Raw genomic sequence first — 25,075 nt, forward strand, 5'->3', positions numbered from 1 at the left:
GGAGATGCAAAACTCAGGTGGGCCACATCACTGTAAATTTGAATCGTCACCGTTTAAACCATCCTAACCCACCATGATCCATGATCCATCAACTCGTTAATAGGGTAATTCCCACCTGGGCCGAGGTAAAATACAAATATTAAGCTCATCCAAAACTTCTTCAACCTCAAGAGGGTTTCATTGGTGTGGCCCCACTTGAATTTAGGTCTCCCTCATGTATGGGCTCATATACTTGATGAGCGGACACGGATTGCATGTTCTCGCTATTGGACGGTGGTGTGTGGTCCTCGATAATGTATGTGTTTACTCTACGCCGTCCATTCATTTTGGATCGTTATTTTAGGACATGAGCCCAAAAATGAGGCAGATATAAATCTCAGGTGAACCACATCATGATTCAAAGCCTACCATTTAAAAATTCCTAGGGCCCACTGTAATGTTTATTTCCCATCCAACTTGCTAATTAGTCACAAAGACCTGGATGAATGGAAAACTATAATATCAGCATGATCCAAAACTTTTGTGGCCCCCAAGTTTTTGATGATGGGCGTTCAATCACCACTCTTTTCTGTGGTGTGGTCCACCTGATATTTTGATCTGTCTCATTTTTGGGCTCATGATCTAAAATGAGCTTGAAAAATGGATGGACGGTGTAGATAAGACACATTCATCATGGTGGAACCTACAGAGCATCGTCCAGTAGCGAGTCGCTACTGGCAGTGTCCGTGGGCTATCCACAACGCCGTTTGGCTAATTAGCCAAACACCAACCAGGCAGCCTGCGGGATCCATCGTGATATATCTGTTTTATCCACGCCGTCCATATATTTTCACAGCTCATTTTATTGCATGAGCCCAAAAATGAGGCAGATCAAAATCTCAGGTGGATAACACCACACGAAAACAGTGTTGACTGAATGTCCACCATTAAAAACTTCCTAGGGCCCACTGTAATGTTTATTTTCCATCCAACCTGTTGATAAGGTCACAAAAACCTAGATGATGGGAAAACACAGATATTAGCTTGATCCAAAACATCTGTGGCCACCAAAAAGTTTTCAATGGTAATCATTGAAACCCCACTGTTTCTTGCGATGTGGTCCACCTGAGATTGTATCTTCTTAATTTTTGGACGTATGCCCTAAAATGAGCTGAAAAAAATGGATGGACGGCGTGGATAAAACAGATACTTCATGGTGGGGCCTACAGAGCTTTGACATCAGCTAGCTGGCTGATGTTGGGTCACTAGCCAAAGCGCGTCCAAAATGAGCTGCCTGCCGAAACGGATGGACCCACAGAGCATGTGTCATTGGAAATTCACATCTAGCCCACCGCACCCTATAAGAAAACGACGTGATCTGGCGCAACGGATGGACGGATTGGATGCCGCACAGACATCACGGTGGGCCCACAGAGCTTTTCGTTAGGACTTAACAAATGCTCCCCCAGTTGCCGTGCACTAACAGCATACACAGAGAGATGGCTGCTCTTCCCTCTGTATCGTCTCAATTCGTATCGAGATTCTTTCAACCCCAACTTAAAATCTCTCTAAATTCGAATTCCAGGCATTCTCATTCTCCTTCTCTCTCTCTCTCTCTCTCTCTCTCTCTCTCTCTCTCCATACGAAATCTCTTCAATTTCTCATTTTTTTTTCTCGTATCTCTTCCATTTCTCTTCAATTTCTCCTTTTGCAGGGTTTCTACAAAGCCACTGGTTCTGAGAATCTCGTCCGACTACACCTCTTTTGAAGTAAGTTCCCCCGCCCTTTCACCATATTTACGATTTTGTTCTCCCATGGTTGCTCGTCATCCCAGCTGCCCCGCACGTGTGGGACATCCTAGCCGTACATTCGGCAGGCCGCCCACGTGTAGGTGCACTGTACAAAGACTCAGGGCCTTCTGCTCCGCCCTTTGGATGGTCCAGTGGAGTGCTCCAGTTCCTTTCTGCCCATTCAGTAGTTGTTTGCATCGTGGCACACCTAATGAGCAGATGAGCCTGATTCTTGGGCCAGGTCATCCTAATGCTGGGGCCCACCTAATGGACGGCATGGATCTCGAACATGCGTGTGGCATTGGCACACACGGAAAGCGTGAATGGGTTCTAAGCTTTACAATGCTTTTGGATGAGCAAAGGTATGTGGATAGACGAGAAAAGATCACTGTCTTCTTCTCACAAATAGCCCTTAATTCACAAGAAGAGAGAAATTTCTAAAATCGAGAAATAATTGATAGTATTGATGAAAATCTAAATAAAATTTGTTTAATAAGCCCCAAGTCGTTGAGACTTGAGAGGCAGTTGTATCAACTTAAATTGTGGAATTGAAAGGGATCGAACTATGCATTGTATATAGAGATCTAATAACTGAACTGAAGGCATACCTGATTGGGAATTGGGAAGCCATTGCAGAAGGCGATTGCCTGGATCTTCTGCACCATACACTTTTAGGGAAGCAAGAGGACATGTGTAGGCCTGTTTACTGAAACTCCTCCAGGCTCCACACATTTACAAGGATTCCAAGTCTATCCTAACACTGTGCATGTATCACAGTTGAAGCGCACCACCCCTTTCATGTATGCCCAATGACAATATCCAACCCTCAGGTAGATCCAAACTACTGATCAATTAGGTCCACTGTATAGAACCCTTACATGTCGTAGAGGATTTGTCGCAGCATGGCTGCTGGTGACGACAACCCTGTCGTTTAAGTCTCATGTCACCGATTCTAGTGTGTCGTGACATGTGCTGAAATGATCTCGTGTTCCTTTTGCTTCTTTCACTTATGCACTTGAGGTGGGCTATTGAACCTTTGCATTAACCTTAGGTTCTGTGGAAGATGAGCAAAGAACTAATGTGGTGCCACCAAGGCTGATTTGGTACCTAGCTGGAGATACGACTGTTGGTAGCACTTCTGATGCTTCGTACCTTCAGCTCTCTTGGGCTTGGGAGTGATGTGGTTCTTAGTATACTGTTGAACCGTTGGATTGACCAGCCGAGTGGTGTGAAGTTTGGAATTATCGATCATGGCTATCAAAGCTTTATTTGTTTCTACGAGAGTAACGGCATATTATGGTCCGCATCATTGATCGGGTATCTTGGCTGCCACTACGTGTAGTATATATTTAAGATCACCAGGAAAAACTTGGTGTCATGAAGAGAAATTAATATAATAAGTAAGTTCATCTCTTCGGGCACTTCATGGTCTGGGCCATTGCATATAGTGGCTGAGGGACTATACTATTGGTGACTTTTCCGTTTTAAACAACTAGGACCATTGAAAAGGGGAAATGATATGACCTGCTACCTCTCTCAAGCAGTTTGTGTAGACGTTGGTGATAATATTTTAGGTGCTACACAAGGCTAGTAGGGCAAACATCTTTAATATCAATTACTCTTTCCACCTTAGGATGAGGGTAATAGAAGTTGAACTTCCTTTATTATTTGTTTCCTATCATGAAATGTTTCCATAACTTCCATAAATGGTTCTTGTTGATGCTCCAACATCTCTTGTAGAAGTCGAATAAGAATTCATCTTTTTAGGTCCTACTTGGAATGTAGGTTGTAAACTTGTAATTAAGGGCTTGGTAGTCTTCTTTTCTTTTAGGTCCAACATTGGATGCGGGATTGTAAATAAGGGTTCGGTTGTCTTCTTCTTCTTCTTCTTGAATGGTTGGGTTTGGTAGTTAGTCATCAGGAACTAAAATGTTGCACCCCCCATGCTGTTCATTTCCTCTACAATGACTTGAATGAATTGCTACTATCCAAATGCACCCTCATGTAGAAACAATAATGGAAGAGGATTTTGTGTTAATCTTGCAACATTGTGATTTTGGGAAAAATGCTTATTCTATGTATGGAGTGGAGGTTCCACAAAATCACAAATCTCTTGGTTGATAGTTTCTGAATTTGCTTTCTTTTGAGAGATTGAAAGATGATCCATGTTGAAGGAACTAGAGGAGTTAATGCTCTGGTTCTAACTTACACCAGGGGTCGGCATTGAACCCACGTCTTTTGCATTGGTTATAGATGAGTTAACAAGGCATTTGCAAGAAGAGGTCCCATCTCCCATGGCACATGTTCTTTGCAGATGAGGTTTTAATTGATGGGACAATGGAGGGGTAAATGCAAAGCTAGAACTATGCAGGAATGCTTTAGAATCTAAAGGTTGTAAAATTAGTTGGACTAAAATAGAGTAATATGTTTTTTCTGCTTTTGTAGTTGCTCTTTATTATTATTATTTTTTGCCTTTCTTGGCCTTAAATAATGTTCATAACCTTTCAAAAAGAAAAAGAAGAAGAGTAATATGGAATGGAATGGAATTTTAGTAATAATAGGAGTGGAAGCGAGGAATTAGTTAAGATTGCTGACCATGAAGCCCCAAAAAATGACCATTTTTTGATATCTTGGGTCGATAATTCATGGGAGTGCAAAAATTGAGTAGTACGTTGCTCATAGAATTGGAGCTGGTTGGATGAAGTAGAGGTGCCTCTTGAGTTTTTGTGATCACCAAATACCAATGAAACTGAATGGGAAATTTTATAGGATAGCTATAAGGTTGGCCATGCCTTTTGGGACAGAATTGTTGGGCAGTCAAAAATACATTCATAAGATGAGAGTGGCTGAAATGGGGATGCTAAGATGGATGAGTTACAAGACCAGGAATGATAGAATTATAAACGAATGCATTCTTAGGAGTCGCACCAATAGGTAATAAGATGAGAAAAAGTAGACGTAGATTTTTGACCATGTGGAACTAGACAAAGAACTGCACTGGTTAGATGGAATCAATTGTTTCAGGTTGAAGGCTTTAAAAGGGAGGGAAGGCCCAAAAGGACGTGGTTGGAGGTAGTATGAAAGGACTTGATGACCTATGGTTTAACTGAGGACGTGGTCTTTGATAAAGTGGAGTGGTGGTACAGGATTCGTGTAGCTAACCTAATTAGTTGGGATAACCTTAGATGATGATGATGAATTCTCTGGTTCTAATTTGGGTTGAAGCCGATAACCAAATGATATGCATTCTTCGCTTCAATGTTGAGGTCTAGGGTTTGAGCGTAGCTAGCCTGTGAACAAAAAAGTTATATGCACTTATCTTTTTCTCAGACAGGCTTTTATTTTCCCTATTCTGGAACTAATTTGATTAGCTAGATTCTGAATTATGGCTTTGATTAAATACTTCGTGCATTACATCTAGCCTCTTTATTAATTTCCCATTTTTACTAATTTCTTGTAACTGCTCATTTTTTGCTGTATTCATTGGAGTGTTAAGCTAAAATTATTGTGAGTTTTTCTTATAATGCAGTTTGTTTGTTTAAGGTGAGGGATGTCAGTTATCGATCGCCTGGGACCCAGCACAACCTTTTGAATGAAGTTAATTTTTCCCTTCCCGAGAAAAGGTAAACATTAAGGAGAACTTCAAAGCCTACATGCATGAATAACACAACCAATGCTTTTCTAAGCCCACTCGCTTGAATAACACAGTCCATTTACATGCCAATACATGTGCCAGCATGGCACACAGATATGAGATCCAAGCTGTCGATCAGGTGTGACCCACTGTGTAGATACACTAGCCAAAAAAAGCAGCCTGGTTCAACCAGTGGACATTGTTTAAGATACAAATGGATGGATGAGAAGAACTTGGCCAAGTTTTTCTAAGCCATCTGCCTGTTTCTAACATTGTGGCCCACCTGATGATGAGTAGACAGGTCTGATTCTTGGCCCAGAGCATCTGCATGGTGGGACCCGGCTGATGGAGAGAATGGATCTCACTCTCATGTGCCACTAGGCCTTGCAATGAGTGGGCCTGGTGTGGTTTAGGCCCAAATTTGGGCCAAGCATATTGGGGCATCCTTGTTCAAAATTTTGGTTTTGCTTGGCCCAACCCCAGCCCATTGCCAGTGATATTTGCCGCACAAGCACATGTGGCTGCTTACGGATGGGCTGTCCTATACCTGCCTATGGGCTTGGAAAACCTCAACATTGAGATGGTCTAATATTTCTGCAATTATAATAAGTAAATGGCCCCAATACTATATTTCAATGAAGGTGCTTGTGTAGAAGAAAGAATTGCAATTGATGACTTGCGGTTGCTGTTTTATCCAGCTTTGGGTTGATCTTTGGACGCAGTGGAAGTGGTAAAACTACCCTCTTGCAGGCCTGCCTCTAAACTAATGTTTCATTTCATGATGAATTTTATTATCCTTGGTCCCAAGGATGTATTCTTGTTTTTGAGCTTGTACAAGTGGGTCCAATGGTTCGGAGATCCAGCTTGTTGATATGACAGTCCCCACAATGGATGGCCCATGCCTCAAAACTCCCCAAGATTGGAACTTCCAATTTTGGTCCTCTTTTCAGTTGGACTTACTGTATTTATAATTTTTTATTGCGAATTGTCTAGTTGCAGGCTGCCAATGAAAAGATTGGGGTTGTCACAAATGGAGGTTTATAGCTCATGATCCATCCACAATGGGGGCCATAAGCTGAACAGTTGGGAGCACTGAATGATGGGCTCTGCTTGTACAAACCATGGATCCAAGGATATCACACATCCTTGAGTTAAGGATCATACAATTCCTTTTTTAGTACACTAATTTTGGGAGGTGTGGCTGCACACGTGCACAGTTCTTAATGCCCCCCTTCTCTCTCTCTGTAGCTTCTTGCTGGGCTGTCCAAACCAACATCTGGATCAGTCTATATTCAGAGTTACGGGAATGATGGTCGCCCAACTCAACCTCCTGAAATATTATCAGCAGAAAGGGTTGGCATTGTTTTTCAGTTTCCCGAGAGGTATAACACGCTTGATGAACTTCTTATGTTTAGAACTAGTGATGATCACATCATGTCTTCTAATATTTGCAATTGCTTATGGAAAAGAATGAGTATTGTTTGCTGACTACCAATACTCTAGGGTTCGATCCGTATGCCTAGGTGGAAGCTTTTTCTCATTTGGGGTGTTTGCTTTGTATTGATCCTGTGGGTCATTTAAATGGGAGGAACAGTTGCACTTTTAATAGTATAAGTGTGTCGATCTTGGCAACCATCAAAAGAGTTAAAAGCCTTGTTCGCTCATGGGCAGAAGCGTTGCTCTGTTGGGGATTGTGGTTACTTCAAGCCCAAGGATAGTATTTGTGTTGGTCGGATATAGTTTGAAGTGCTCTTGCGTTGTAATGGCCTTTTGGCCTTTCCTTCCTTTCTTGAATAAAAGCCCTTACTGCTGATCCCAAAAAAATAAAAAATAAAAAATAAAGAAGGAAAAAAGTGTGCATGCATGTGCGTATATTGTTCTATTGCCGAAGCTGTAGCTGCCTAGGCTTTCATGGGCCTAGGCATCGCCCAAGGTTTTAGGTAATTAATGCAGGGGCGCTTTTACACTGGGCTCGAGTGGGTCGCCTGTGGGATGCAGGGACACACTCTGGGTGGGCGGGGCCCACGGGGGAGGTCTCGTGTTCGAGACTCCTCACCGGGGGTGATTAATGCGCATTTCACACCGGGCTCGAGTGGGGTAGCCTGTGGGATGCAGGGACACACTCGGGGTGGGCGGCTCGTGTGAGACGGTACCCATGTGATTTGGGGCCCATGAGGGGGGTTCGGCCGAGGTCCTAACCATGAGATGTGAGGCCTAGGCTATAAGATAAATAGATTAATTCACCATGTTTTAACAGTTTGAGCTTTTAGAGCAAGTGGTTAATTGTTCTGCATCAAATTGATATCAAAGCGGGAGGTCTCATGTTCGAGACTCCTCACCGGGGGTGATTAATGTGCATTTCACACCGGGTTCGAGTGAGGTAGCCTGTGGGATGCAAGGGCACACTCGGGGTGGGCGGGGCCTACGGGGGATGTCTCGTATTCGAGACTCCTCACCGGGGGTGATTAATGGGGCATTTCATACCGGGCTCAAGTGAGGTAGCCTGTGGGATGCGGGGACACACTCAGGGTAGGCAGCCCGTGTGAGGCAATACCCATGTGATTTGGGGCCCATGAGGGTGGTTTGGCCGAGGTTCGAACCCATGAGATGTGGGGCCTGGGCTATGAGATAAATGGATTAATTCGCCATGCTTTAACAGTTCGAGCTTTTAGAGCAAGTAGTTAATTGTCTTGCATCAGCAATCTCGTTGGCTACCACTTGGTCCCTAGGCATTTTCACATGGTTCTCATTTCGTAATCTTAACTTCATGTTGTAATGCATGTACACGAGCCGATCTAATGTCTTGGCCTGTAATTTATTCCTTTACTTAGAATGAATTGGTGGAAAATAACTCTAGTTCCTCTCGCAGCTAGAGGAAGAAGTTGTCTGGATTAAAACTTTTACTGTTATTATTTGAGAGCCTTTGCACTTTCTTCAAAGTGAAGCCACCAATTAGCTATATAAAAAATATTTTGTTGTGTACGTAATAGTAATACTATTAATGCACCACTTTGCATAACTAATAAAATAATTTTTATGATTACATATTAGTAATAAAATATTAGTTTCTTACCTTGTGTTTGAAAATTTTCCCTTTCTTACAATTCGATCTGAGAAGCTGCCTTGGTAAAGTTCATATATTTCTAACGATAGATAATACGCCAAAACATTCATATTGTTTTAAGCATCAAAATAACAAAATATGTATGCAATAAATGAGTAATGGGTGATGACCAATAATTAAAGAGTTGAATTTATTTCATTTAATCTTTCCAAAAAAAAAAAAAACCCTCACTCTAGATAACTTGAGAAAAAAAAACAAAAAAAGAAAGAAAGAAGAAACGTAGCTCTACCCTACATGTTTTTCCTTTGTTGAAAAAATGAAATAGTCATCATCTCTTTTTCTAGTTTGAGCTTGCATGGGATATTTTGTATTTTGCCATTAAGCTCTCCTTAAGATGAGCTTAAGGACCGTGACTGTCTTCTGTGAAATTTGGGGGTATGGCCCCTTTCTTTCTCATGGGCAAGGTATTCTATAATGGTAATAGTGGCCATAACGGCCACCACCATTCCCTTTATGATACATGTTGTGACGTCTGTTATGGCCCTTGTAACAGTCGTTATGGTCTCTTTTTTTATTGAAAAAAAAAAAAACTGAAGAACCTGTATCGGCCCCATAATGGACCATTACGGCCTTTATGGGGGGTGTAACGGGCTGTTACGGGGGCTGTAATGGCCTTTATGGTTCATTTTTTCCGTAACAGCCGTTATGACCTTTACAACCCTGTAACATGTAATGGTTGCCACTGTTACCTTTATGTAATGGCCTTTACAACACACCATGCTCATAGGAGAATCCTTCCCAACACAATTTTGTAGTGCTCATAGAAAGAAGGAAACAAAAGAACTTTGATGATGCAGTATTTCCAATTGAAAGTATGAGGGAGAAACTTAAGCTTCTTCTTATGGAATGGGTTAGATCAGCAAAAGTTTTTAGAAGTCTCCTTATCTGATTTGGGGAGAAATTGGAAAGAAGTGATGCTAGTAAGCTGACCAAGCTGGTTGCTTTTGGAATTTAATGTCAAAAGTTGCTCTCTTAGTAATTTGGGATGCTCTAATATCAGGTATTTGCTTAGAGATGGTCAAGGGAGGATCAAGTTTCTCTTCTTTGGCTCATGTGGCTCGGGGGATTTTAATTGAGCCAAATTTAGAAGTAATTAAGATGGGGTTGTCTCATGCTAAATCTTGTCTTGGTTCCCTTGATCGCTGTGTTATTGAAGAGAATTCCAAAAGATTTGATTGGCCTCAGCTCTATCTGATTTAGCTTAGTCGCTCAAGAAGCCAATTCTATAGTAGATGATCTAGCCAAATCTGGTCTGGCTCAGAACGCTTGTATGTTGGTTTTTCTTATCCATTATCTTAAAGTATTGAGGCCCTTCTTCTTTATATATGTTTGTGTGTGTGTGTGTATTTTTTTTGCTAGAGGAGGGAGGGAGATCCTTCCAGCACATGATTTCACTTATTATTTTGTGCACATACCATTGCAAATAGGTTGCATGCGTTACATCTTTCGTATAACTTTCCTATCAACTAAATTTGCTTGTATTTATTTAGTTGCAGTTTTTGCTGCATTCTGTGATGTGGTTTGCTCGAATACATCCTGACATATTACGATATGATACGTTGGGACTTTATCCATTGGAATTGTGTTTCTTTTCAATGATCCAAACCATTTATGTGATAGGGCATCCCTTGGATGGGGGACCCGTAATCAAGGTTATTGTGACTGCCCATTTTCAAGGCAAAAGAGCCAAATTTCAAATGGTTGAAACAATCTAATTTAAGAAGTTTCATTAGTTGTCTATCCACCAGCCGACCCCAATTAATTGGGATAAGGCTTAGATGATGATGATTTGTTCTCTACCCAACGCACGAGTTGAGAGTCATCGTATAAACAAGATCACCGGAAGACGATCCAAATTCAAAGGCTGAAGTCCTAACGTATGAAATTGCAATAAGTCGGAATGTATTTGAGCAAACCTCTTTTGTGATTGTTAGTTCTGTGGAACTACTAATTTCGGCTAACTTTATGCGTACTTGCTGTACAATGCTTTTATTCCACAATTTTTTGTTAACAAATTTTCTATTCAGTTTGTAAGGTTGTGACATGTTGCATGGTAGGTACTTCTTGGCTGATACTGTGCTTGAGGAAGTTACGTTTGGGTGGCCAAGGCAGACTGCGGGACCTCTATTGAAAGAGCAGCTTGCTTTGGGGCTTCAATCAGCCATTCATTCGGTATTTGATCTGTTCTTGGAATTGACTCAGTGTCATTTATGTACTTCTGTCGCCTTATTCCCCATGTCTATCTAATTAATTAATCCTTGATTATTATATTGACATTTTAGCTTCAACCGGTTTATTTCCAAAACCCCTGAAGCATACATTGTGCAACTTGCAATGCACATATGGGTGCATGGCTTGCCTCATGAGGAATTGTGATCTTCAATCTGATGATCTGTATAATATCCTCAGCTTGTACATGCAGGGCTCATGGTACGGTGATCTAGACTGTTAATCTAATAGGACCTAGGGAATTGAACATGTCTCAAGATTTCCCGGATTAGGAGATCCTGGCCCTCCAATATTTGGCCTTCTGTTTTTGGTTGAATGCAGACTAAATCCGGGCTACCAGTTGAAGTGCTAGGAATATCCCATCTGGGAGATTTTTGGGCACGGTCTATTAAAAGAGGTGTCATGAAAACACGGGACCTACTTGTACAGCTGGGGACTTGAAGGTACTGTACATGTCACTGAGTTGAGGATCATGTATTTCCCCACGGATTTGGGCGAAACTTTTATTTGCTATGTTCACAAGTTCTCTTCTTGTTATTTGTTGCTATGGCCATCAGCTGACATTTGTACGTATCAACCTCCAGGTTGGGTTGCATGGGATCTCCTTGGATCAAGACCCACATTCTCTAAGTGGTGGCTTCAAGCGGCGTCTTGCCCTGGCCATTCAATTAGTAAGAATTTATTTTCATGGATATGGTCTCAAGTCCAACTGATTGGACTGTAATTTGCTGTGCACCTAGCAAATAACTTCCACTCTATTGTGTGCGTGTGACATCCAACCCTTCCAATAGGTTGGACCCATGATAGAAGATCAACTTGTGCAAAAATAAGCCCCATCCACTGATAAGGCAGAGCACACCATAGAAAACAATGTCTAGCCCTTGATAAGCAACAAAATACAAGGGTGATCCACTTGATGAGTGGATGCAGCTGATTTTTGTTCTAGGTGATCCTCATGATGCAAACAACCTATTGGATGGGTTGGATGTTGCATGGACACAAAAGTTTGGAAGTTATCTGCTGGGTGGACGGTAACTTATGGTCCAACTGATTAGACTTGAGACCTCTTATTTATTTACTTTTCTGGTCTACATTCTTCTACCAAGCAGGTTGCAATTTGCAGTTGCGATGTGAAAATTTGTTTAATTGTTGCATTAATTCAATCCCAAACCACATTTTCAGGTTCAAAAGCCAGACCTGTTGCTATTAGATGAGCCTCTTGCTGGCCTTGGTATGAAAATGCATATATGCTCTCTGATCCCACCCTCATTTCTACTGGAGCATTTTACAGCCTTTATCCTTTCTCATTGGGGAACGCTAATATGCAGCTTGTGTCATAGAAGTACTACGCAACATCCTCATGATGCATGAGACAAACTTAGGCAGTGATTGGAATCGTTGAACTATAGAGGCACATAATGGATGCACCATATGCCAAAATCATGGCCATCGAATCCAGTTGCTGTGGCTCTTGCTAGTGGAATGTGGATGTTGCTTGAACTGTTTCTTTTGCACGCCACTGATTGGATTCTATCAGTCCAATGCCCTTGCTTTTTCAGATATGGCCTACTCGCATGGCACCCATCAGATCAACAGTTCCAATCACCTCACATATTTGCCACGTGTACTGTGAGGAGCTGCTTGGTACTTCTATGATGGGAACTCATACAGATATACACTTTCTCATTTTGTCTGCATTAACTATGGTTTAACTGTTTAAGAATTCAATGACCCTACTTGAGACTTTTTCAATTCGATTTGACTTGGTCAAGATTTTCCTGAGTTTTTTCCCCAACTAGGTCTTGATTCACTGGGCCAGAAACTCAAAGACTCAATCAAGTCTTTGGAAATAGTTGCACTGGATTTTTTTGAAACCACACCAAAATCTCACAAGACCTACTCGAGTTGACTTCTTTCTCAACTGATTTGTCTCCGCTGGGACCAATTAAGGCCCGTGTCAAGTCATGTTTTTGGGCTTTGTCATTAACATTTAAAAACACATGAAAATAAAATGTTGACCATGAACTATTGTCATAAACATCAGCATGTTGTGGCCCGGGTGGTTGTTCATATTAGTACAATTAGCGCCACTTTCATCTCTTTAAGTAATTGTCTATGGGGTGCACTCCAGTGGTACAAATGGTGGTTCTTGGCAGAAGTGGGGCCCATGTGGTGTATGTATCACATTCTACCCGTCTATCAGATTCGCCTTCTTAGGTTACCCTGAGGGCCTGAAAATGAGCACGATCCAAAACTTTTGTGGGCCATATCACAGGGAACAATGTGGGAACGGACACCCACCCTTGATTTTCACTAGCGCCCGACTGAGTTGCAGAACAGCCTGATTTTTATCTTCAACCTTCCTGCATGGCAGATAAAGGGTCTTGACTCTTGATGGCTTGGATTCCATATACACATGGTAGGCCCTCACTTAAATCGAGGGTGGGCGTCCTCTCTCAACTCGCTCCCAGTCCTGTGGCCACCTGAGTTTAGATTTGGGCTGGTCTTTTGGCACTGGGGGTAACATTGAGGGGATGCATCTGGTGGATGGTCGAATGTGATACGTACACTGTGGGCCCCACTTCTGCCTGGTTACACCGTAAGCTTATGGTGGTACTGGTACCACTGGAGTGTACTCCCATTATTTGCCTCTTAGTTGCATATTTCATCTGCGGTGATTTGAAATTTGCTCTGAAAGGCACTTGGTGATTGGTATATTACATGCTTCTTGTACATATCAAGGGTGCCTTTACCTCAACCCAACCCAACCCAATCCAACCTCGGGTTGGGAATTCTCAACCCAAGCCCAACCCAAGCGGGCTTGGTCAGGTTAGTCGAGTTCTTCAGGTGGGTACATGTAATATTTTTGTTATTACATTAGTCTATTATATTTTCAATACATGTTTTATTTTTTATACCTATAATTTTATTGATTGTATATGTAGTTATTTATCGTAAAAAAAATTATTTTTTCTAAACAAACAAGCTAATATGTAGGACAACTACTCCTTTAAAAGTTGTATTGTGTATCAAGCAATCTATTTAGGAGAGAGAAATCCAACGTATCTTGTTAGCTTGAGTCATCGAAAATGACGTGGACCAATAGAACCCGATGGCATTAGAATTTCATGTGCCTTCAACACAGATGATCTGTACTCAATTATAATTAATTTATAAGGAACTTATATATTGATCAGGTTCGGGTTGGGTCGGGTAACCCGAGACGTCAACCCTAGCCCAACCCAAGTTTTATCGGGTTAGTGTTTGTATGGCCCAAGCCCGAGACCAAACCTAATACATCATGCCCAAGCCCAACCCAATGTCGGTCGGTCATGAGTCGGGAAATTTGCTCTGAAAGGCACTTGGTGATTGGTATATTACATGCTTCTTGTACATATCAAGGGTGCCTTTAATGCACATTGAATTGAAGAATAGTTAATCTAATAAAGTGGAAACAATCAAACTGCAATTAACTTTCAAAAAGAGAGAGAGGGAAAAAAATAAAATCAAACTGCAATTACCTAATCTTCAAATACATATTGAGGTACTGAGCCCCAAACCACAATGATGGTACTTCCAAGTTGGAGTTAAAAGGAAAAGCAACTCCATCTTGAGTGCTACTTACTCATGATGAGTTCTACGAACTCCGATTATTTCCATTTCATCTCAACAAAACTGAGTGTTTGCAATTCAATTCACTTGGGCATCCTATGCAGCCTAATCACTTTACACAATATTTAAATCTTCGCGTCTTTCTTTCTTTTTCTTTTTCTTTTTTCTTTTTTCTTTTCTTTTCTTTTCTTTTCTTTTCTTTTCTTCTTCTTCTTCTTTTATTATTGTTATTTTTTTTAAAAAATGAGAAGGTATCTAGTCCAACCAGTTGGACTGTAAGTTTTTGCCCACCCAGCATATACCTTCCAACCTGTCATGTGCGTGTTACGTCCAAACGTCCAATAGGCTGTCCCTGTTACGAGGATCACCTTGTGCAAAAAGTAGCCACATCCATCCATCACGTGGACTACAATTATATTTTGTTATTTATCAGCAGCTAGAAATTATTTCCTATTGTGTGGCCCACCTGAAGAGTGGTGCTGATTTTTGCAAATAGTGATACTCACCGTGGACCAACCTATTGTAAGGGTTGGATGTCGTGCACACATGACAGGTTGGAATTCATTTGCTGGGTGGATGGTAAACTATGGTCCAACTGGTTGGACTTGGGACCACCTCTTTTTTAATGCTTTGTTAATGTATGAAGGTAAAAAAAATAATTCAAATTGGGGAGTGGGCTCATCTATGCTAGGAAGATGATTCTCATCGTCTTTGTTTGGAGTGATTTGGCTTCTAGTTGTACACATGACAGGTTGGAATTCATTTGCTGGGTGGATGGTAAACTATGGTCCAACTGGTTGGACTTGGGACCTTCTCTTTTTTAATGCTTTTTTAATGTATGAAGGTAAAAAAAAATAATTCAAATTGGGGAGTGGGCTCATCTATGCTAGGAAGATGATTCTCATCGTCTTTGTTTGGAGTGATTTGGCTTCTAGTTTGTATTTTTAGCTCTCCAAGCTTTAATTAAACTTTGTTTCCTCTCAAAGAAAAAAGAAAAAGAAAAAGAAGAGAAAAAGAAAAAAAAAAAATCCAATCAATGAATTAGTTGTATCGGTATCAATTCTCATGCATATTCTACTTCTCTGTCCTGAGATTAGATTGGAAAGCTCGTGTTGATGTTGCTAAGTTGCTAAGTCGTCTAAAGAAGGAGCTAACTATACTTGTCGTCAGCCATGACCTGAAGTAAGTTATTCCTCTGACAGTACTCTTTAAAATATTATTTGATATCTTGTCTGGTTCTCATGATAGTAGTAGTTTTTGCATACGTTATTTGGTCATAGTGCTTACACAACAACCGTCTGGGAAGGGATACTCCCCATCCCTAGTGGAGCCTATCAGATCAATGAAACATGGGCCCTGCTTGTGCAAAAGTGATGCACCAGGAACACCTTTCACATCCTGATCCATCAGGACCGTAATAGCTCCTTGGTTGAAATCTAATAATACTTACCTATTTTTCAGTAAGCTGAACTGTCCATTTGTAGCTGTTGGTGGTCCAAGTGTGGTGGGAGGCAAGTGGTTGTTTAGCTTCAATGGGGCTAGAGATGAAGGCATCAGCAAAAGAAGGGGTGGGAGGGATCCTGATCGATGGACGTGGCAAAACTATGGCCGCATTCTCTGGGCCAGTCGAGTCCGACATCCTACCTTTGGCGTTGTTGGTTCTTGTACTCAGGGACATGATCAGTCTGATTTCTTCTCATTTCTGTTATCAGCAATTTGTGGTGGTAGGGAAGAACAGGGAGGTTATTAGTTGGACTCGAGGAGAGGGACAGCCTTTAAGGCTACAATTTGGGTTTGTGTTGACCCAAACCCAATTGACCTAACCCCATTTTGGGTTGGTTTGTCATGTCGTCGGGTTGGGTTCAGGTTGAGTACATTCTGGTCGGATTAGGTTGGGTTGGGATTTGGGAATAATCACATATATTTGGATTAGGTTGGGTCAGGTTGTGTTGAGAATAAGTACTTTAGGTCGGTCACCTTGGCTTGACATTTGGGTCGAGTAGGGTCATCTTGAGGTTGGGCTGGGCTCTGGTTGACCCTCAACCCAACCCAACCCGCCATAGTTGCACCCGTAATGGCGTTCCTGATGTTTTCCTTTATTTTTTTAGGGAGGTTGGCACCCTATCTCTGGGGCTTAAAAATCTGTTTGCTTGGTTGCACAACAACGCTAGCCTCTTAGCATCTGCCTTAGCTTTAGCCGGGTGCATGCGCCCATGTATGTGTTTTAGAAACTCAATTCCTGGCCTTAGTTTTATTATGTAAAGTCACTTTCTTCAAAATAATAATAATAATAATAATAATAATCTTTCACACATGTGCCAAATTTGGCATGTGTGTGGAGAGGACTCTGCATTTCTCGCTGCTGGAAACCTCCCCTTGAGTGTAGCTGGTACCACAGAATAAAATCTCATAGGTTTGTGATCTATTCATTTTTATGGCAGTACAAGTGCTTCTTATTATCCACTTTCTTTTCCCACCTCCTGTTCAACTTTGGCGGGCTCTTGCTAATCAAGGTGGCTGAACTTTTTCAGGGAATTGTCGTCTCTGGTGGATCGGTCATGGAGGATGGAAATGGGGGGTGTTCTAAAGGAAGAGCCTCTACCAGTTTAACACCGGTACCCTGCTTTGCCTTTTCCAACTTTCTTCTGTATGCATATGAGGAAAATCTACAACGTTCGATCTAGTGTTTTCTTGGTCTGATAAATCGTCTTGGGTGATAAAGTTTGTTGATATGGTGGGCCGTGTTGGATGTGACTTGGGAGATGCCCCAAAGGTTTTCCCCATCAGTAAGATTCTAACCATCTGGTCATGTCCTGTAAAATTCTTATTGAGGAGATATTTGGGCACGACCCATCTCATGGAGTCCCCCACATCAATGGCTTAGGCTGCCAAAAGGCAGGCGTTGCATGTACCTTTGCCTGGTTCACACACACTGATTCTTTCAACAAACATCATAATATTATTTGTGGGCCGAGGGTGGGTGGTATTGTATCCTTTTATGTATGAATGTTTTGGCCTTTGGCATGCATACAAGCATGGATTGCTGACTCAGATTCTGTTGAGGCTGATCTGCTTTGGTACCATGAGTCACCCTCCTAAAGTATGCCCCTGACTTGGGTGGGCTGTGGCTCATTTCACGACTGGATGACTCGGTCAGAATCACTGAGTAAAAAAACCATGCATACGAGCTAGGAATTCCATATATTATTTGAAGAAATCGTAAACAGTTTACAGATTCGAATTCCATATATGATATGCGAAGAAATTGTAACATTTATATATATATATATATATATGTGTGTGTGTGTGTGTGTGTGTGTGTGTGTGTCTGTGTGTGTGTGTATAAAAGAGATCAAATAATTCATATCATGTTTAATATATAGGGAGGCAATTGCATGAAAATTCATATCAATTTGATAACAAGTTCATTACATGAGAAAGATTCATATATGTAGGGTTCTCTACAATCCCTTTATTGCTCTGTCAAGAACATCATGCTAAAGTCTACTCGCTCATGTGAGACGGATGGGGGGCTGTGGCAAACTCGCCTGCATATCACGCTTGTGAGACCCTGGGCGCTCATTAGGTAGGGTGCACCATGAGCATGTGGGCCCAAACATCATGTGGGCCACACTTGTGCAAGAAAAGTGGAGTGCTATGAGATGACCAGTGGTTCGTATCCAGTGTGGATGAGTGGGCATGCTCATAGTGTGCCATGTCTGATGAACGGCTCAGGTGAAGCACATGCATGCTGTGTTGGCACATGTGCCGCACACCCTCATCCGTCTGCCACGAACGAGTACACTTAGCATTCCTTACACACTACACGCACAAACACTGAAGAAAGATTTTCATCTAACACACTGCTTACTTGCTAGGGAAGCCAATCGATGGACATACACATGCAGTTTTCTGTCTATCTTTATAGCTCCAACACAAGATCTGCAATGCCAATGTTAGAGAGTTGGTTACTGACAGCACACACAATATGCAACACATGCAATCTAGAATGTTTATTTAGAATTTTGGTGTATAAACTATCTCTACCGTCCAAATGGTCGTCTGTTGGTCTGGAGCGTCACTGATTGGCCACATGTGGATAGGTGCATGAATAGATTGATTCACACCTTCTGATTGAGGGAAAGCTTGGCAGCTAAGTCCCATGAATTTCTTGTTTGGAAGTTGGATATTAATCAGGTAGTTGGGGAAATCCCATGGATTGACGACTTGTCTGAGTCAGATGCAACTTGTCCGAGTCGACTTGGCTGAGTCACTCCAACACAACTGAGCCGTGAGTTGACTCAGAACTAAATGAGTCACTTTGAGTTGCAGTCTTTAGACCTTGGGACATCTTGACTAATGCAATTTTCAGGACACTGAATATCCAATGGTTCTAACTGCCTGATCAATTTCTGTGCTGTGGCCCATCTCTATACAATTCAATTGGATGCATGTACCAGTCGATCCAGACTTTCTATGGCGGGCCACCTTGTGGATGCGACTAGGACACCCAAGAGTTGAATTGTAGAGAATAGTTTATATGTTGAATTTTAGTGTGTGAACTTACATTCTGCATCGGTTTTGATCCAATATTCTCTGTTCCCATTAGAGTCGCTAAGTGCGAGAGCGGATGGATTGGAATGGCTGTTGCGGCGACGGACGCCATCTTTTCCAATGACTCTTTGAGGAATTACTATAGTGTCGTAGTCAGGGAGCTGCTTGTTTCCGCCGTCATCGCCTCCACCGTCGTAACGGATGTCGTCCTTCATCGCGTAGCCTTCAGACTTGGAACATTTCTTTGTAGCAGCAGAGCTTTCAGGATGAACTTTCCTATGGAAGATATGCAGGATCTGTGCCTCGAAAATGAAAGACATGCTAAGAGGCGATTTCAACTGGAAATATCCAGGCAGATGTTGCACACGTGTATGTGCTCAGGGCCATGCATTGAGTGGGCCATGTGTATGAGAAAAAAAAATGTAAAAGAGAGAAGACTCCAATGCATTTGATATACGGGTGGGCCTGTGTATGAAAAGGGCTGGAACGATTTTCATAAGGGCGGCAAGCGCTGCCCTGGTCTCTTAAGCCCTTGCCTTGGCTCAGCCTACCTTATAGGCCGGCCTAAAAGGTAAAGATTTGAATTATCAAATGTTTGAAATAGTCCAATATAAGAATTTTCAGGACAGAGCTTATCATATGAATGGTTTGGATGATTTGGATCATTGAAACATGACCTGAAACCAATGAATGTCTTTGAAATACATGTTGAGTGAATGTGAATGGTTCGCAAGTACCTTATAACCATCCATTCCTTTTTCTTTTTGTTTTTATGATGGTGGCCCACTGGCTGATTCGACGGAGCCAACAAGCTGGGCTGGGCCGTGCACCATTCGTTATTTGCCCGGACCTAGGAGTGCTGGGCTGTCCGGGCTGGGAGGGACAGTTGGCCCATGACCATCGGTAGATTTTCATCCCACCCATGATCTGGGTTGGTGATTGAGATTCAGACAGAATGGACGATCATGATTAGAGAGCCTCAAACGTATACTATGAACAGAAGCATTTGGCCTATGGTGCAGTTTGCTGACGAGCAGGATATTGTTCATTTCTTGCCCGTGGTTCAATGATCCCAGCCATTGATATGACGGGCTTCACCGTGGATAGCCAATGGCCCAGAAATCTCGCATATCAGATGATCCTCACCCTCTGAATTTTCGGCGATTGTTCATAGCTACACGTGTATGTAAAGGTGGGTCCTACCGGTGATCGCCTTGGGGTGAAAATCAGGCCGATCCATTCGTCTAGTGGCCACAGATCTAATGTGGGTTAGATTCTCGGCTTTCCATTGATTTAGATGGTGGGGCTCACCTGACAATTGGATTGGCCTGATTTTTGTGCCAGGAGATCTTCATGATGTGGTCCACCTTTTGCATGGATCGGATATACTACGAATATGACACGCTGGCCGTTGAAGATAATGGCATGGGGAGTCTGATCAATGGTATTTAGCCCTTCAGGTGCAGGAAATTTACAAAAATGGTAAGCATCGTACACACGGTTTGCTCCGAAAGTCGGTGCGCATCCATCTCTAACCTTGCCCCGCAGATTTGGAGAATCCGGTGTGATGTATGTGCTTTATATCCACACCGTCCACCCATTTTTTCAAGCTCATTTTGGGATCATGATCCCAAAATTGAAGTAGATTCAAATCTCAGGTGGACCACACCGCTTGAAATAGTGGTGATTGAACATCCACTGTTAAAAACCGGGGCCCACCATAATGTTTATTTGCCATCTAACATATTAATAGCGTCATACAGGCCTGGATGGAAAGAAAACACATCAGCTTGATCCAAAACATTTGTAGCCCCTAAGAAGTTTTTAATAGTGGGTGTTCAATCACAGCTGTTTCCTGTGGTGTGGTCCACCTGATATTTAGATCTGCTTCAGTTTTGGGATTATGCCATAAAACGATCTCACAAAACGGATGGACGGCGTGGATATAAAACACATACATCATGGTAGGCTCCACAGTCACGGATTCACCGAGTCAGGGTCCCTGACATGCTCCAAAAGAGGATTCGCGTATGTGTATTAAAATGAGATTTTAAGATCCTATTCTGAAACATGTCCCCCCGTCTTCAAACGGGGGGAGATAGGTTCGCACGACCTGTCCGTGTGCGCTTCTTCTCATTCCACAGTTAAGAAGCGAGCCCTCCGGAGTCTACTAGAGGTCACACGTGCAATTATAACGCATGTGCAAGATCCACTATCCGGTTGCCACGCCCGAAAATGGGCCAGTGCTCAAGACATGGACAGTAACAAAATAAATAAATCCCCCGGTCTACTTCCAAGTATGGCCCACTTGAGGAATGGACCGTCCTGATCTTGCTAGCCGTGGCAAATATACAACTGGACCCCACCTAACAAACAGCCTGGATCTTTTCACTGATATGTATGCCGGTAGTGGGACAATACTGTCAGATCCATTCTGGGACCCGACAGTGAAACCCACGGACAGAACACAAACTACTTCGATCTCATGTGGGTGGACCCAAACCCTTCTCGGGTCTCCTTGTCGGGCTCGGGTCCAACACATGCCCCACTAGCAAGCACTCATCATTCCAGGGACTTATTAGTAAAATTCACCTGAAAACCACCGCGAGCTTACCTTATGCAGCTTCGTCTCGGCCGTAACGGTATCGGGCGCCATTCCGGCACCGGCCGAGTTCCTAGAAGTAGCTCCGGGCATCGTCGTTCGTCGCTTTAGCATCTTCTTCACACGGTGGACCCCGGACTTATCTCCACCGTCTCTTTTCTCATCGCATTTTCCAGAAACACCTTTCCCGCCATTTTCTTCAGCCATTCGACTCCTCATGAAAAGCTCTCCAAGCGAAGTACGGTGTTCTTTCTTCGCCGCCACTACAGTAGTCTCCGGCAGCTCGATCGGCGATCCGAACAGGTAGTCCTGCAGAGGGCAAACCGGTCCAATAGCGGTGTCCCCCGCAACGTCCATTTGCTTCCCATTCACAGCCATGATGGCGCTTACGTGGCTGTTTCTGGCTGATGACACGTCACATGCAGTTTCGTCCTTGGCGAGCTCCTTCTCGAGTTCGTCGTTGATGAGCTTGATGTCGTTTGGCGTGACGTCATCGGTCTGCTGCTTTTCAGTTATGGTTTCGACGGAAATGCGGTCGATCGGGTCCGATCCAAGGGTCCCGATCGCGAGTAGGCCGTGGAAGAGTTCGTCATTTTCCAGATCTTCGTGTTCTTCGTCGCGGCCGGCCTCGTCGAGTCCGGCGAAGGAGTTACGGAAGAGATTGTCTTTCTGTGATCGGCTGGGCCGGCCGTAGTGGGCCGTCTTTGGGAGGTAGTGCTGTTCGTCGAGTGATGGACGGCCTGAAATACAATTACAAGGGTGCCCTGAAAGAAGAACCCAGGAGGGATCGGGAACTGGATTGGGATGATAAACGGTGGAGGTTGAAAGATGCCCCACCGGCGCAATTTAGCATGCTACTGCTGAGAGTGTCTAACGTGCGCACTATGTGATATATTCCGTTGTGATACGATATAGCAAGAAGGACGCGGATCTGAGGGGCCCATCGTGATGTATGGATTTATCCACACCGTCCATCCGTTTTTTTGATATCATTATAGGGTATAAGTCGAAATAGGGCAGATCCAACGGTCAAGTGGATCACACAAATGGGAGTAAAATCCTACCTTTAAAAACTTATTGGGAGCCGTAGAAATTTTGGATCAAGCTGATATTTGTGTTTTGACTTCATCACGGTGGGCCCTAGGAAGGTTTCAACGGTGGGCGCCATTCTCATCACTACTTCCCGTGGTGTGGTCCACTTGACCCTTGGCTCTACCTCATTTTCTGGATTATATACTAAAATGATATGAAAAAGTGGATGGACGGTGTGGATAACACCATACAGGAATAACCGTAATGTGGTAGATTAATCTCTCCACAGGACACGTGGCAGAGTGATGTATCGATGTGGAATAGGGCTGTACACTTAGTCAAGCTAGCTCGAAAAGCTTGCTCGACTTGGCTTGAATCAGTTAAATTGCCTCGGTTTGAAAGGTCGATTCAAGTGAGTCAAGCTTATTTATTAAAGCTTGAGTTGAATTGAAGCCAAGTCCGGCGAGGGTGTATTTCAGTTCGGCTTGACTTGAGCTTGGCTCAACCTAACTTGAGTAATATATATATATATATATATATATATATATATATATATATAAAAGTTAAGAAAAAAAATTAAAATTTAAAAGTTTTTTAGTAAAAACTTTACTTGTGTATGCCCGTCCTCATTCACTCTTTTCCTTCCCCTTACCCTCTTGAGGTAAATTCGACTCGACTCAAACTGCTAGCATATTAAACTCAACGCGGCTCGAACCGCTAGCTCAACTCAAACTCGACTTAAAAACTTCGGCAATACATCCCATCAGACAATCCTATTCGTTACTCTTTGTCCAGTTTACTGCATGAACTGTCTTTGTTTTCCACCGTCACTTTAATGTGGCCAAAGATCTGACGGATAGGATTTTGTAACAGGAGTGATTTTTGAGATATCAACCATCCATGCTATGTCCTGCATCCGTGCGTATCTGATTTAAACATCATCCCTGCCACGTGTACTCTGGAGAGATTGATCAGACATAGCCTATGGCCCACTTCTCCAGCTTGCAGTGATCTCCACTGTACACGTGGAAGTATATGGTGATTAGAATTGTTCATTCTGTGGGCCCCAACATGATGGGCCATGGCCAATCAAATGATCCTAACGATTCAATCGATGGCCGATAAATGGACGCTTAAACAAAAATGGCCAATAATTCAATTCTTTCCAAGCAAAGGTCTGATAGAATGATGATTGCAGCCCAGACTGACACGATTCGTGGCTAGTGGCCCACCTCTCAAACCATTCCAATCGACCGGGCCATGTCTACGTCAGAACTGGTTCAAGCTACCAATTCAATTAGCTGGCCATGACTTGGACCATTCATGAAGCAGGCTCTGATCAATGGACATGGCCCACCGATCAGGGACACATATTCAAAATGCACGACGTACCGATCACGAAATCCTTCATGGGCTCGCCGCCGTTCTGCCGGAACTTACGATGCATCCACCCGAGTAACTGATACAAATACCAATACATGAAATGAGAAATCTGATTTGGGTTTGAATAGAATTTTGAAAATTTGCATTCTAAAATGAAAAATCTGATTTGGGTTTGTATTGAATTTTGAAAATTTGCATGCTGAAATGAGAAATCTGATTTGGGTTTGTATTGAATTTTGAAAATTTGCATTCTGAAATGAGAAATCTGATTTGGGTTTGTATTGAATTTTGAAAATTTGCATTCTGAAATGAGAAATCTGATTTGGGTTTGTATTGAATTTTGAAAATTTGCATTTTGAAACGAGAAATCTGATTTGGGTTTGTATGGAATTATGAAAATTTGCATTTTGAACTGAGAAATCTGATTTGAGTTTGTATAGAATTTTGAAAATTTGCATTTTGAAGTGAGAAATCTGATTTGAGTTTGCATTGAATTATGAAAACATGCATTTGTATTGGACTCACCTTCATTTTGATTTTCCAAGAGAGAGAGAGAGGCTAGTGTTTGATTCCAATATGGAGTAGGGAGCTTATGATAAAGAGATTGAGAGGAGAGAATGTGAATTGAGTATAGAAAGGAGAGATTGATATTAAGAAGGATGCTGATGACTATGACCAGAAGAGTCTAGGTTTCCCATGGAGAAATAGTTGTGGTAGTTTAGAGAAACATACATTGAGAAAAATACAAGTTTTCAGCTGGACTTCTCCTGTCAAGATCAAATCATTTGGTGCACATTAGGAATTAGAATCATAGGGCCTTGATTTAGTATAGTGTCCTGATCTGCTCCATCCATACAGTTCGGCCCACCGTATCGTGATCTGGACCGATAGGTCAATTGTAGATATGGGATTGGTTAAAAAACTTCCCTCTCGAAAAATTCGAACATTCTAGAAATCTAACATTTGCCTTATTTTTGTAAGTGTTGGTTATCATTTTTTTTTTTTCTTTTCTTAATTATCTGCTTGTAGGACATTGATTGAAGAGTTAGGATCTTCTGAGCTGGGAAAGATATGGGCTGTCATTGTCGAATCAATGGTTTGAAATACTGAAATATGGGCCCTACTTTTACAATTGG

The 25,075-nt window shown here is 42.4% G+C and overlaps 2 protein-coding genes across 7 annotated transcripts; one reads left to right on the top strand and one right to left on the bottom strand.

Annotated features, from left to right (window-relative positions):
* The first annotated feature begins 426 nt into the window (after nt 1-426).
* LOC131246777 (ABC transporter I family member 11, chloroplastic) lies at nt 427-19,115 on the top strand. 5 transcript variants are annotated; one of them, XR_009171503.1, is made up of 11 exons: nt 427-1,564; nt 1,694-1,748; nt 5,313-5,392; nt 6,102-6,153; nt 6,652-6,785; nt 10,585-10,699; nt 11,341-11,427; nt 11,939-11,987; nt 16,900-16,983; nt 18,247-18,323; nt 18,978-19,011. XR_009171503.1 is itself a non-coding variant. In XM_058247175.1 (11 exons), the coding sequence occupies exons 1-10, from the start codon at nt 1,437-1,439 to the stop codon at nt 16,976-16,978; spliced, it is 864 nt and encodes a 287-aa protein (XP_058103158.1). In that variant the 5' UTR covers nt 1,151-1,436; the 3' UTR covers nt 16,979-16,983; nt 18,247-18,329. The 5 variants fall into 5 exon arrangements, 4 of the variants coding, with proteins under 4 accessions (XP_058103160.1, XP_058103159.1, XP_058103158.1 ...); XM_058247175.1 differs by lacking the exon at nt 18,978-19,011 and adding an exon at nt 15,466-15,550 and having other exon boundaries at nt 1,151-1,564; nt 18,247-18,329; XM_058247174.1 differs by lacking the exon at nt 18,247-18,323 and adding an exon at nt 15,466-15,550 and having other exon boundaries at nt 1,171-1,564; nt 18,978-19,115.
* Nucleotides 17,760-24,622, bottom strand: LOC131246776 (protein LAZY 1). 2 transcript variants are annotated; one of them, XM_058247173.1, is made up of 5 exons: nt 24,465-24,622; nt 23,949-24,015; nt 21,537-22,264; nt 18,936-19,218; nt 17,760-18,310 (listed from the first exon to the last, which is right to left on the bottom strand). In XM_058247173.1, the coding sequence occupies exons 1-5, from the start codon at nt 24,468-24,470 to the stop codon at nt 18,291-18,293; spliced, it is 1,104 nt and encodes a 367-aa protein (XP_058103156.1). In that variant the 5' UTR covers nt 24,471-24,622; the 3' UTR covers nt 17,760-18,290. The 2 variants fall into 2 exon arrangements, with proteins under 2 accessions (XP_058103156.1, XP_058103155.1); XM_058247172.1 differs by having other exon boundaries at nt 21,537-22,288.
* Nucleotides 24,623-25,075: the final 453 nt, after the last annotated feature.

The sequence above is a fragment of the Magnolia sinica genome, chromosome 5 (genome assembly GCF_029962835.1).
Source record: "Magnolia sinica isolate HGM2019 chromosome 5, MsV1, whole genome shotgun sequence".
NCBI classification, from domain to species: Eukaryota; Viridiplantae; Streptophyta; class Magnoliopsida; order Magnoliales; family Magnoliaceae; genus Magnolia; species Magnolia sinica.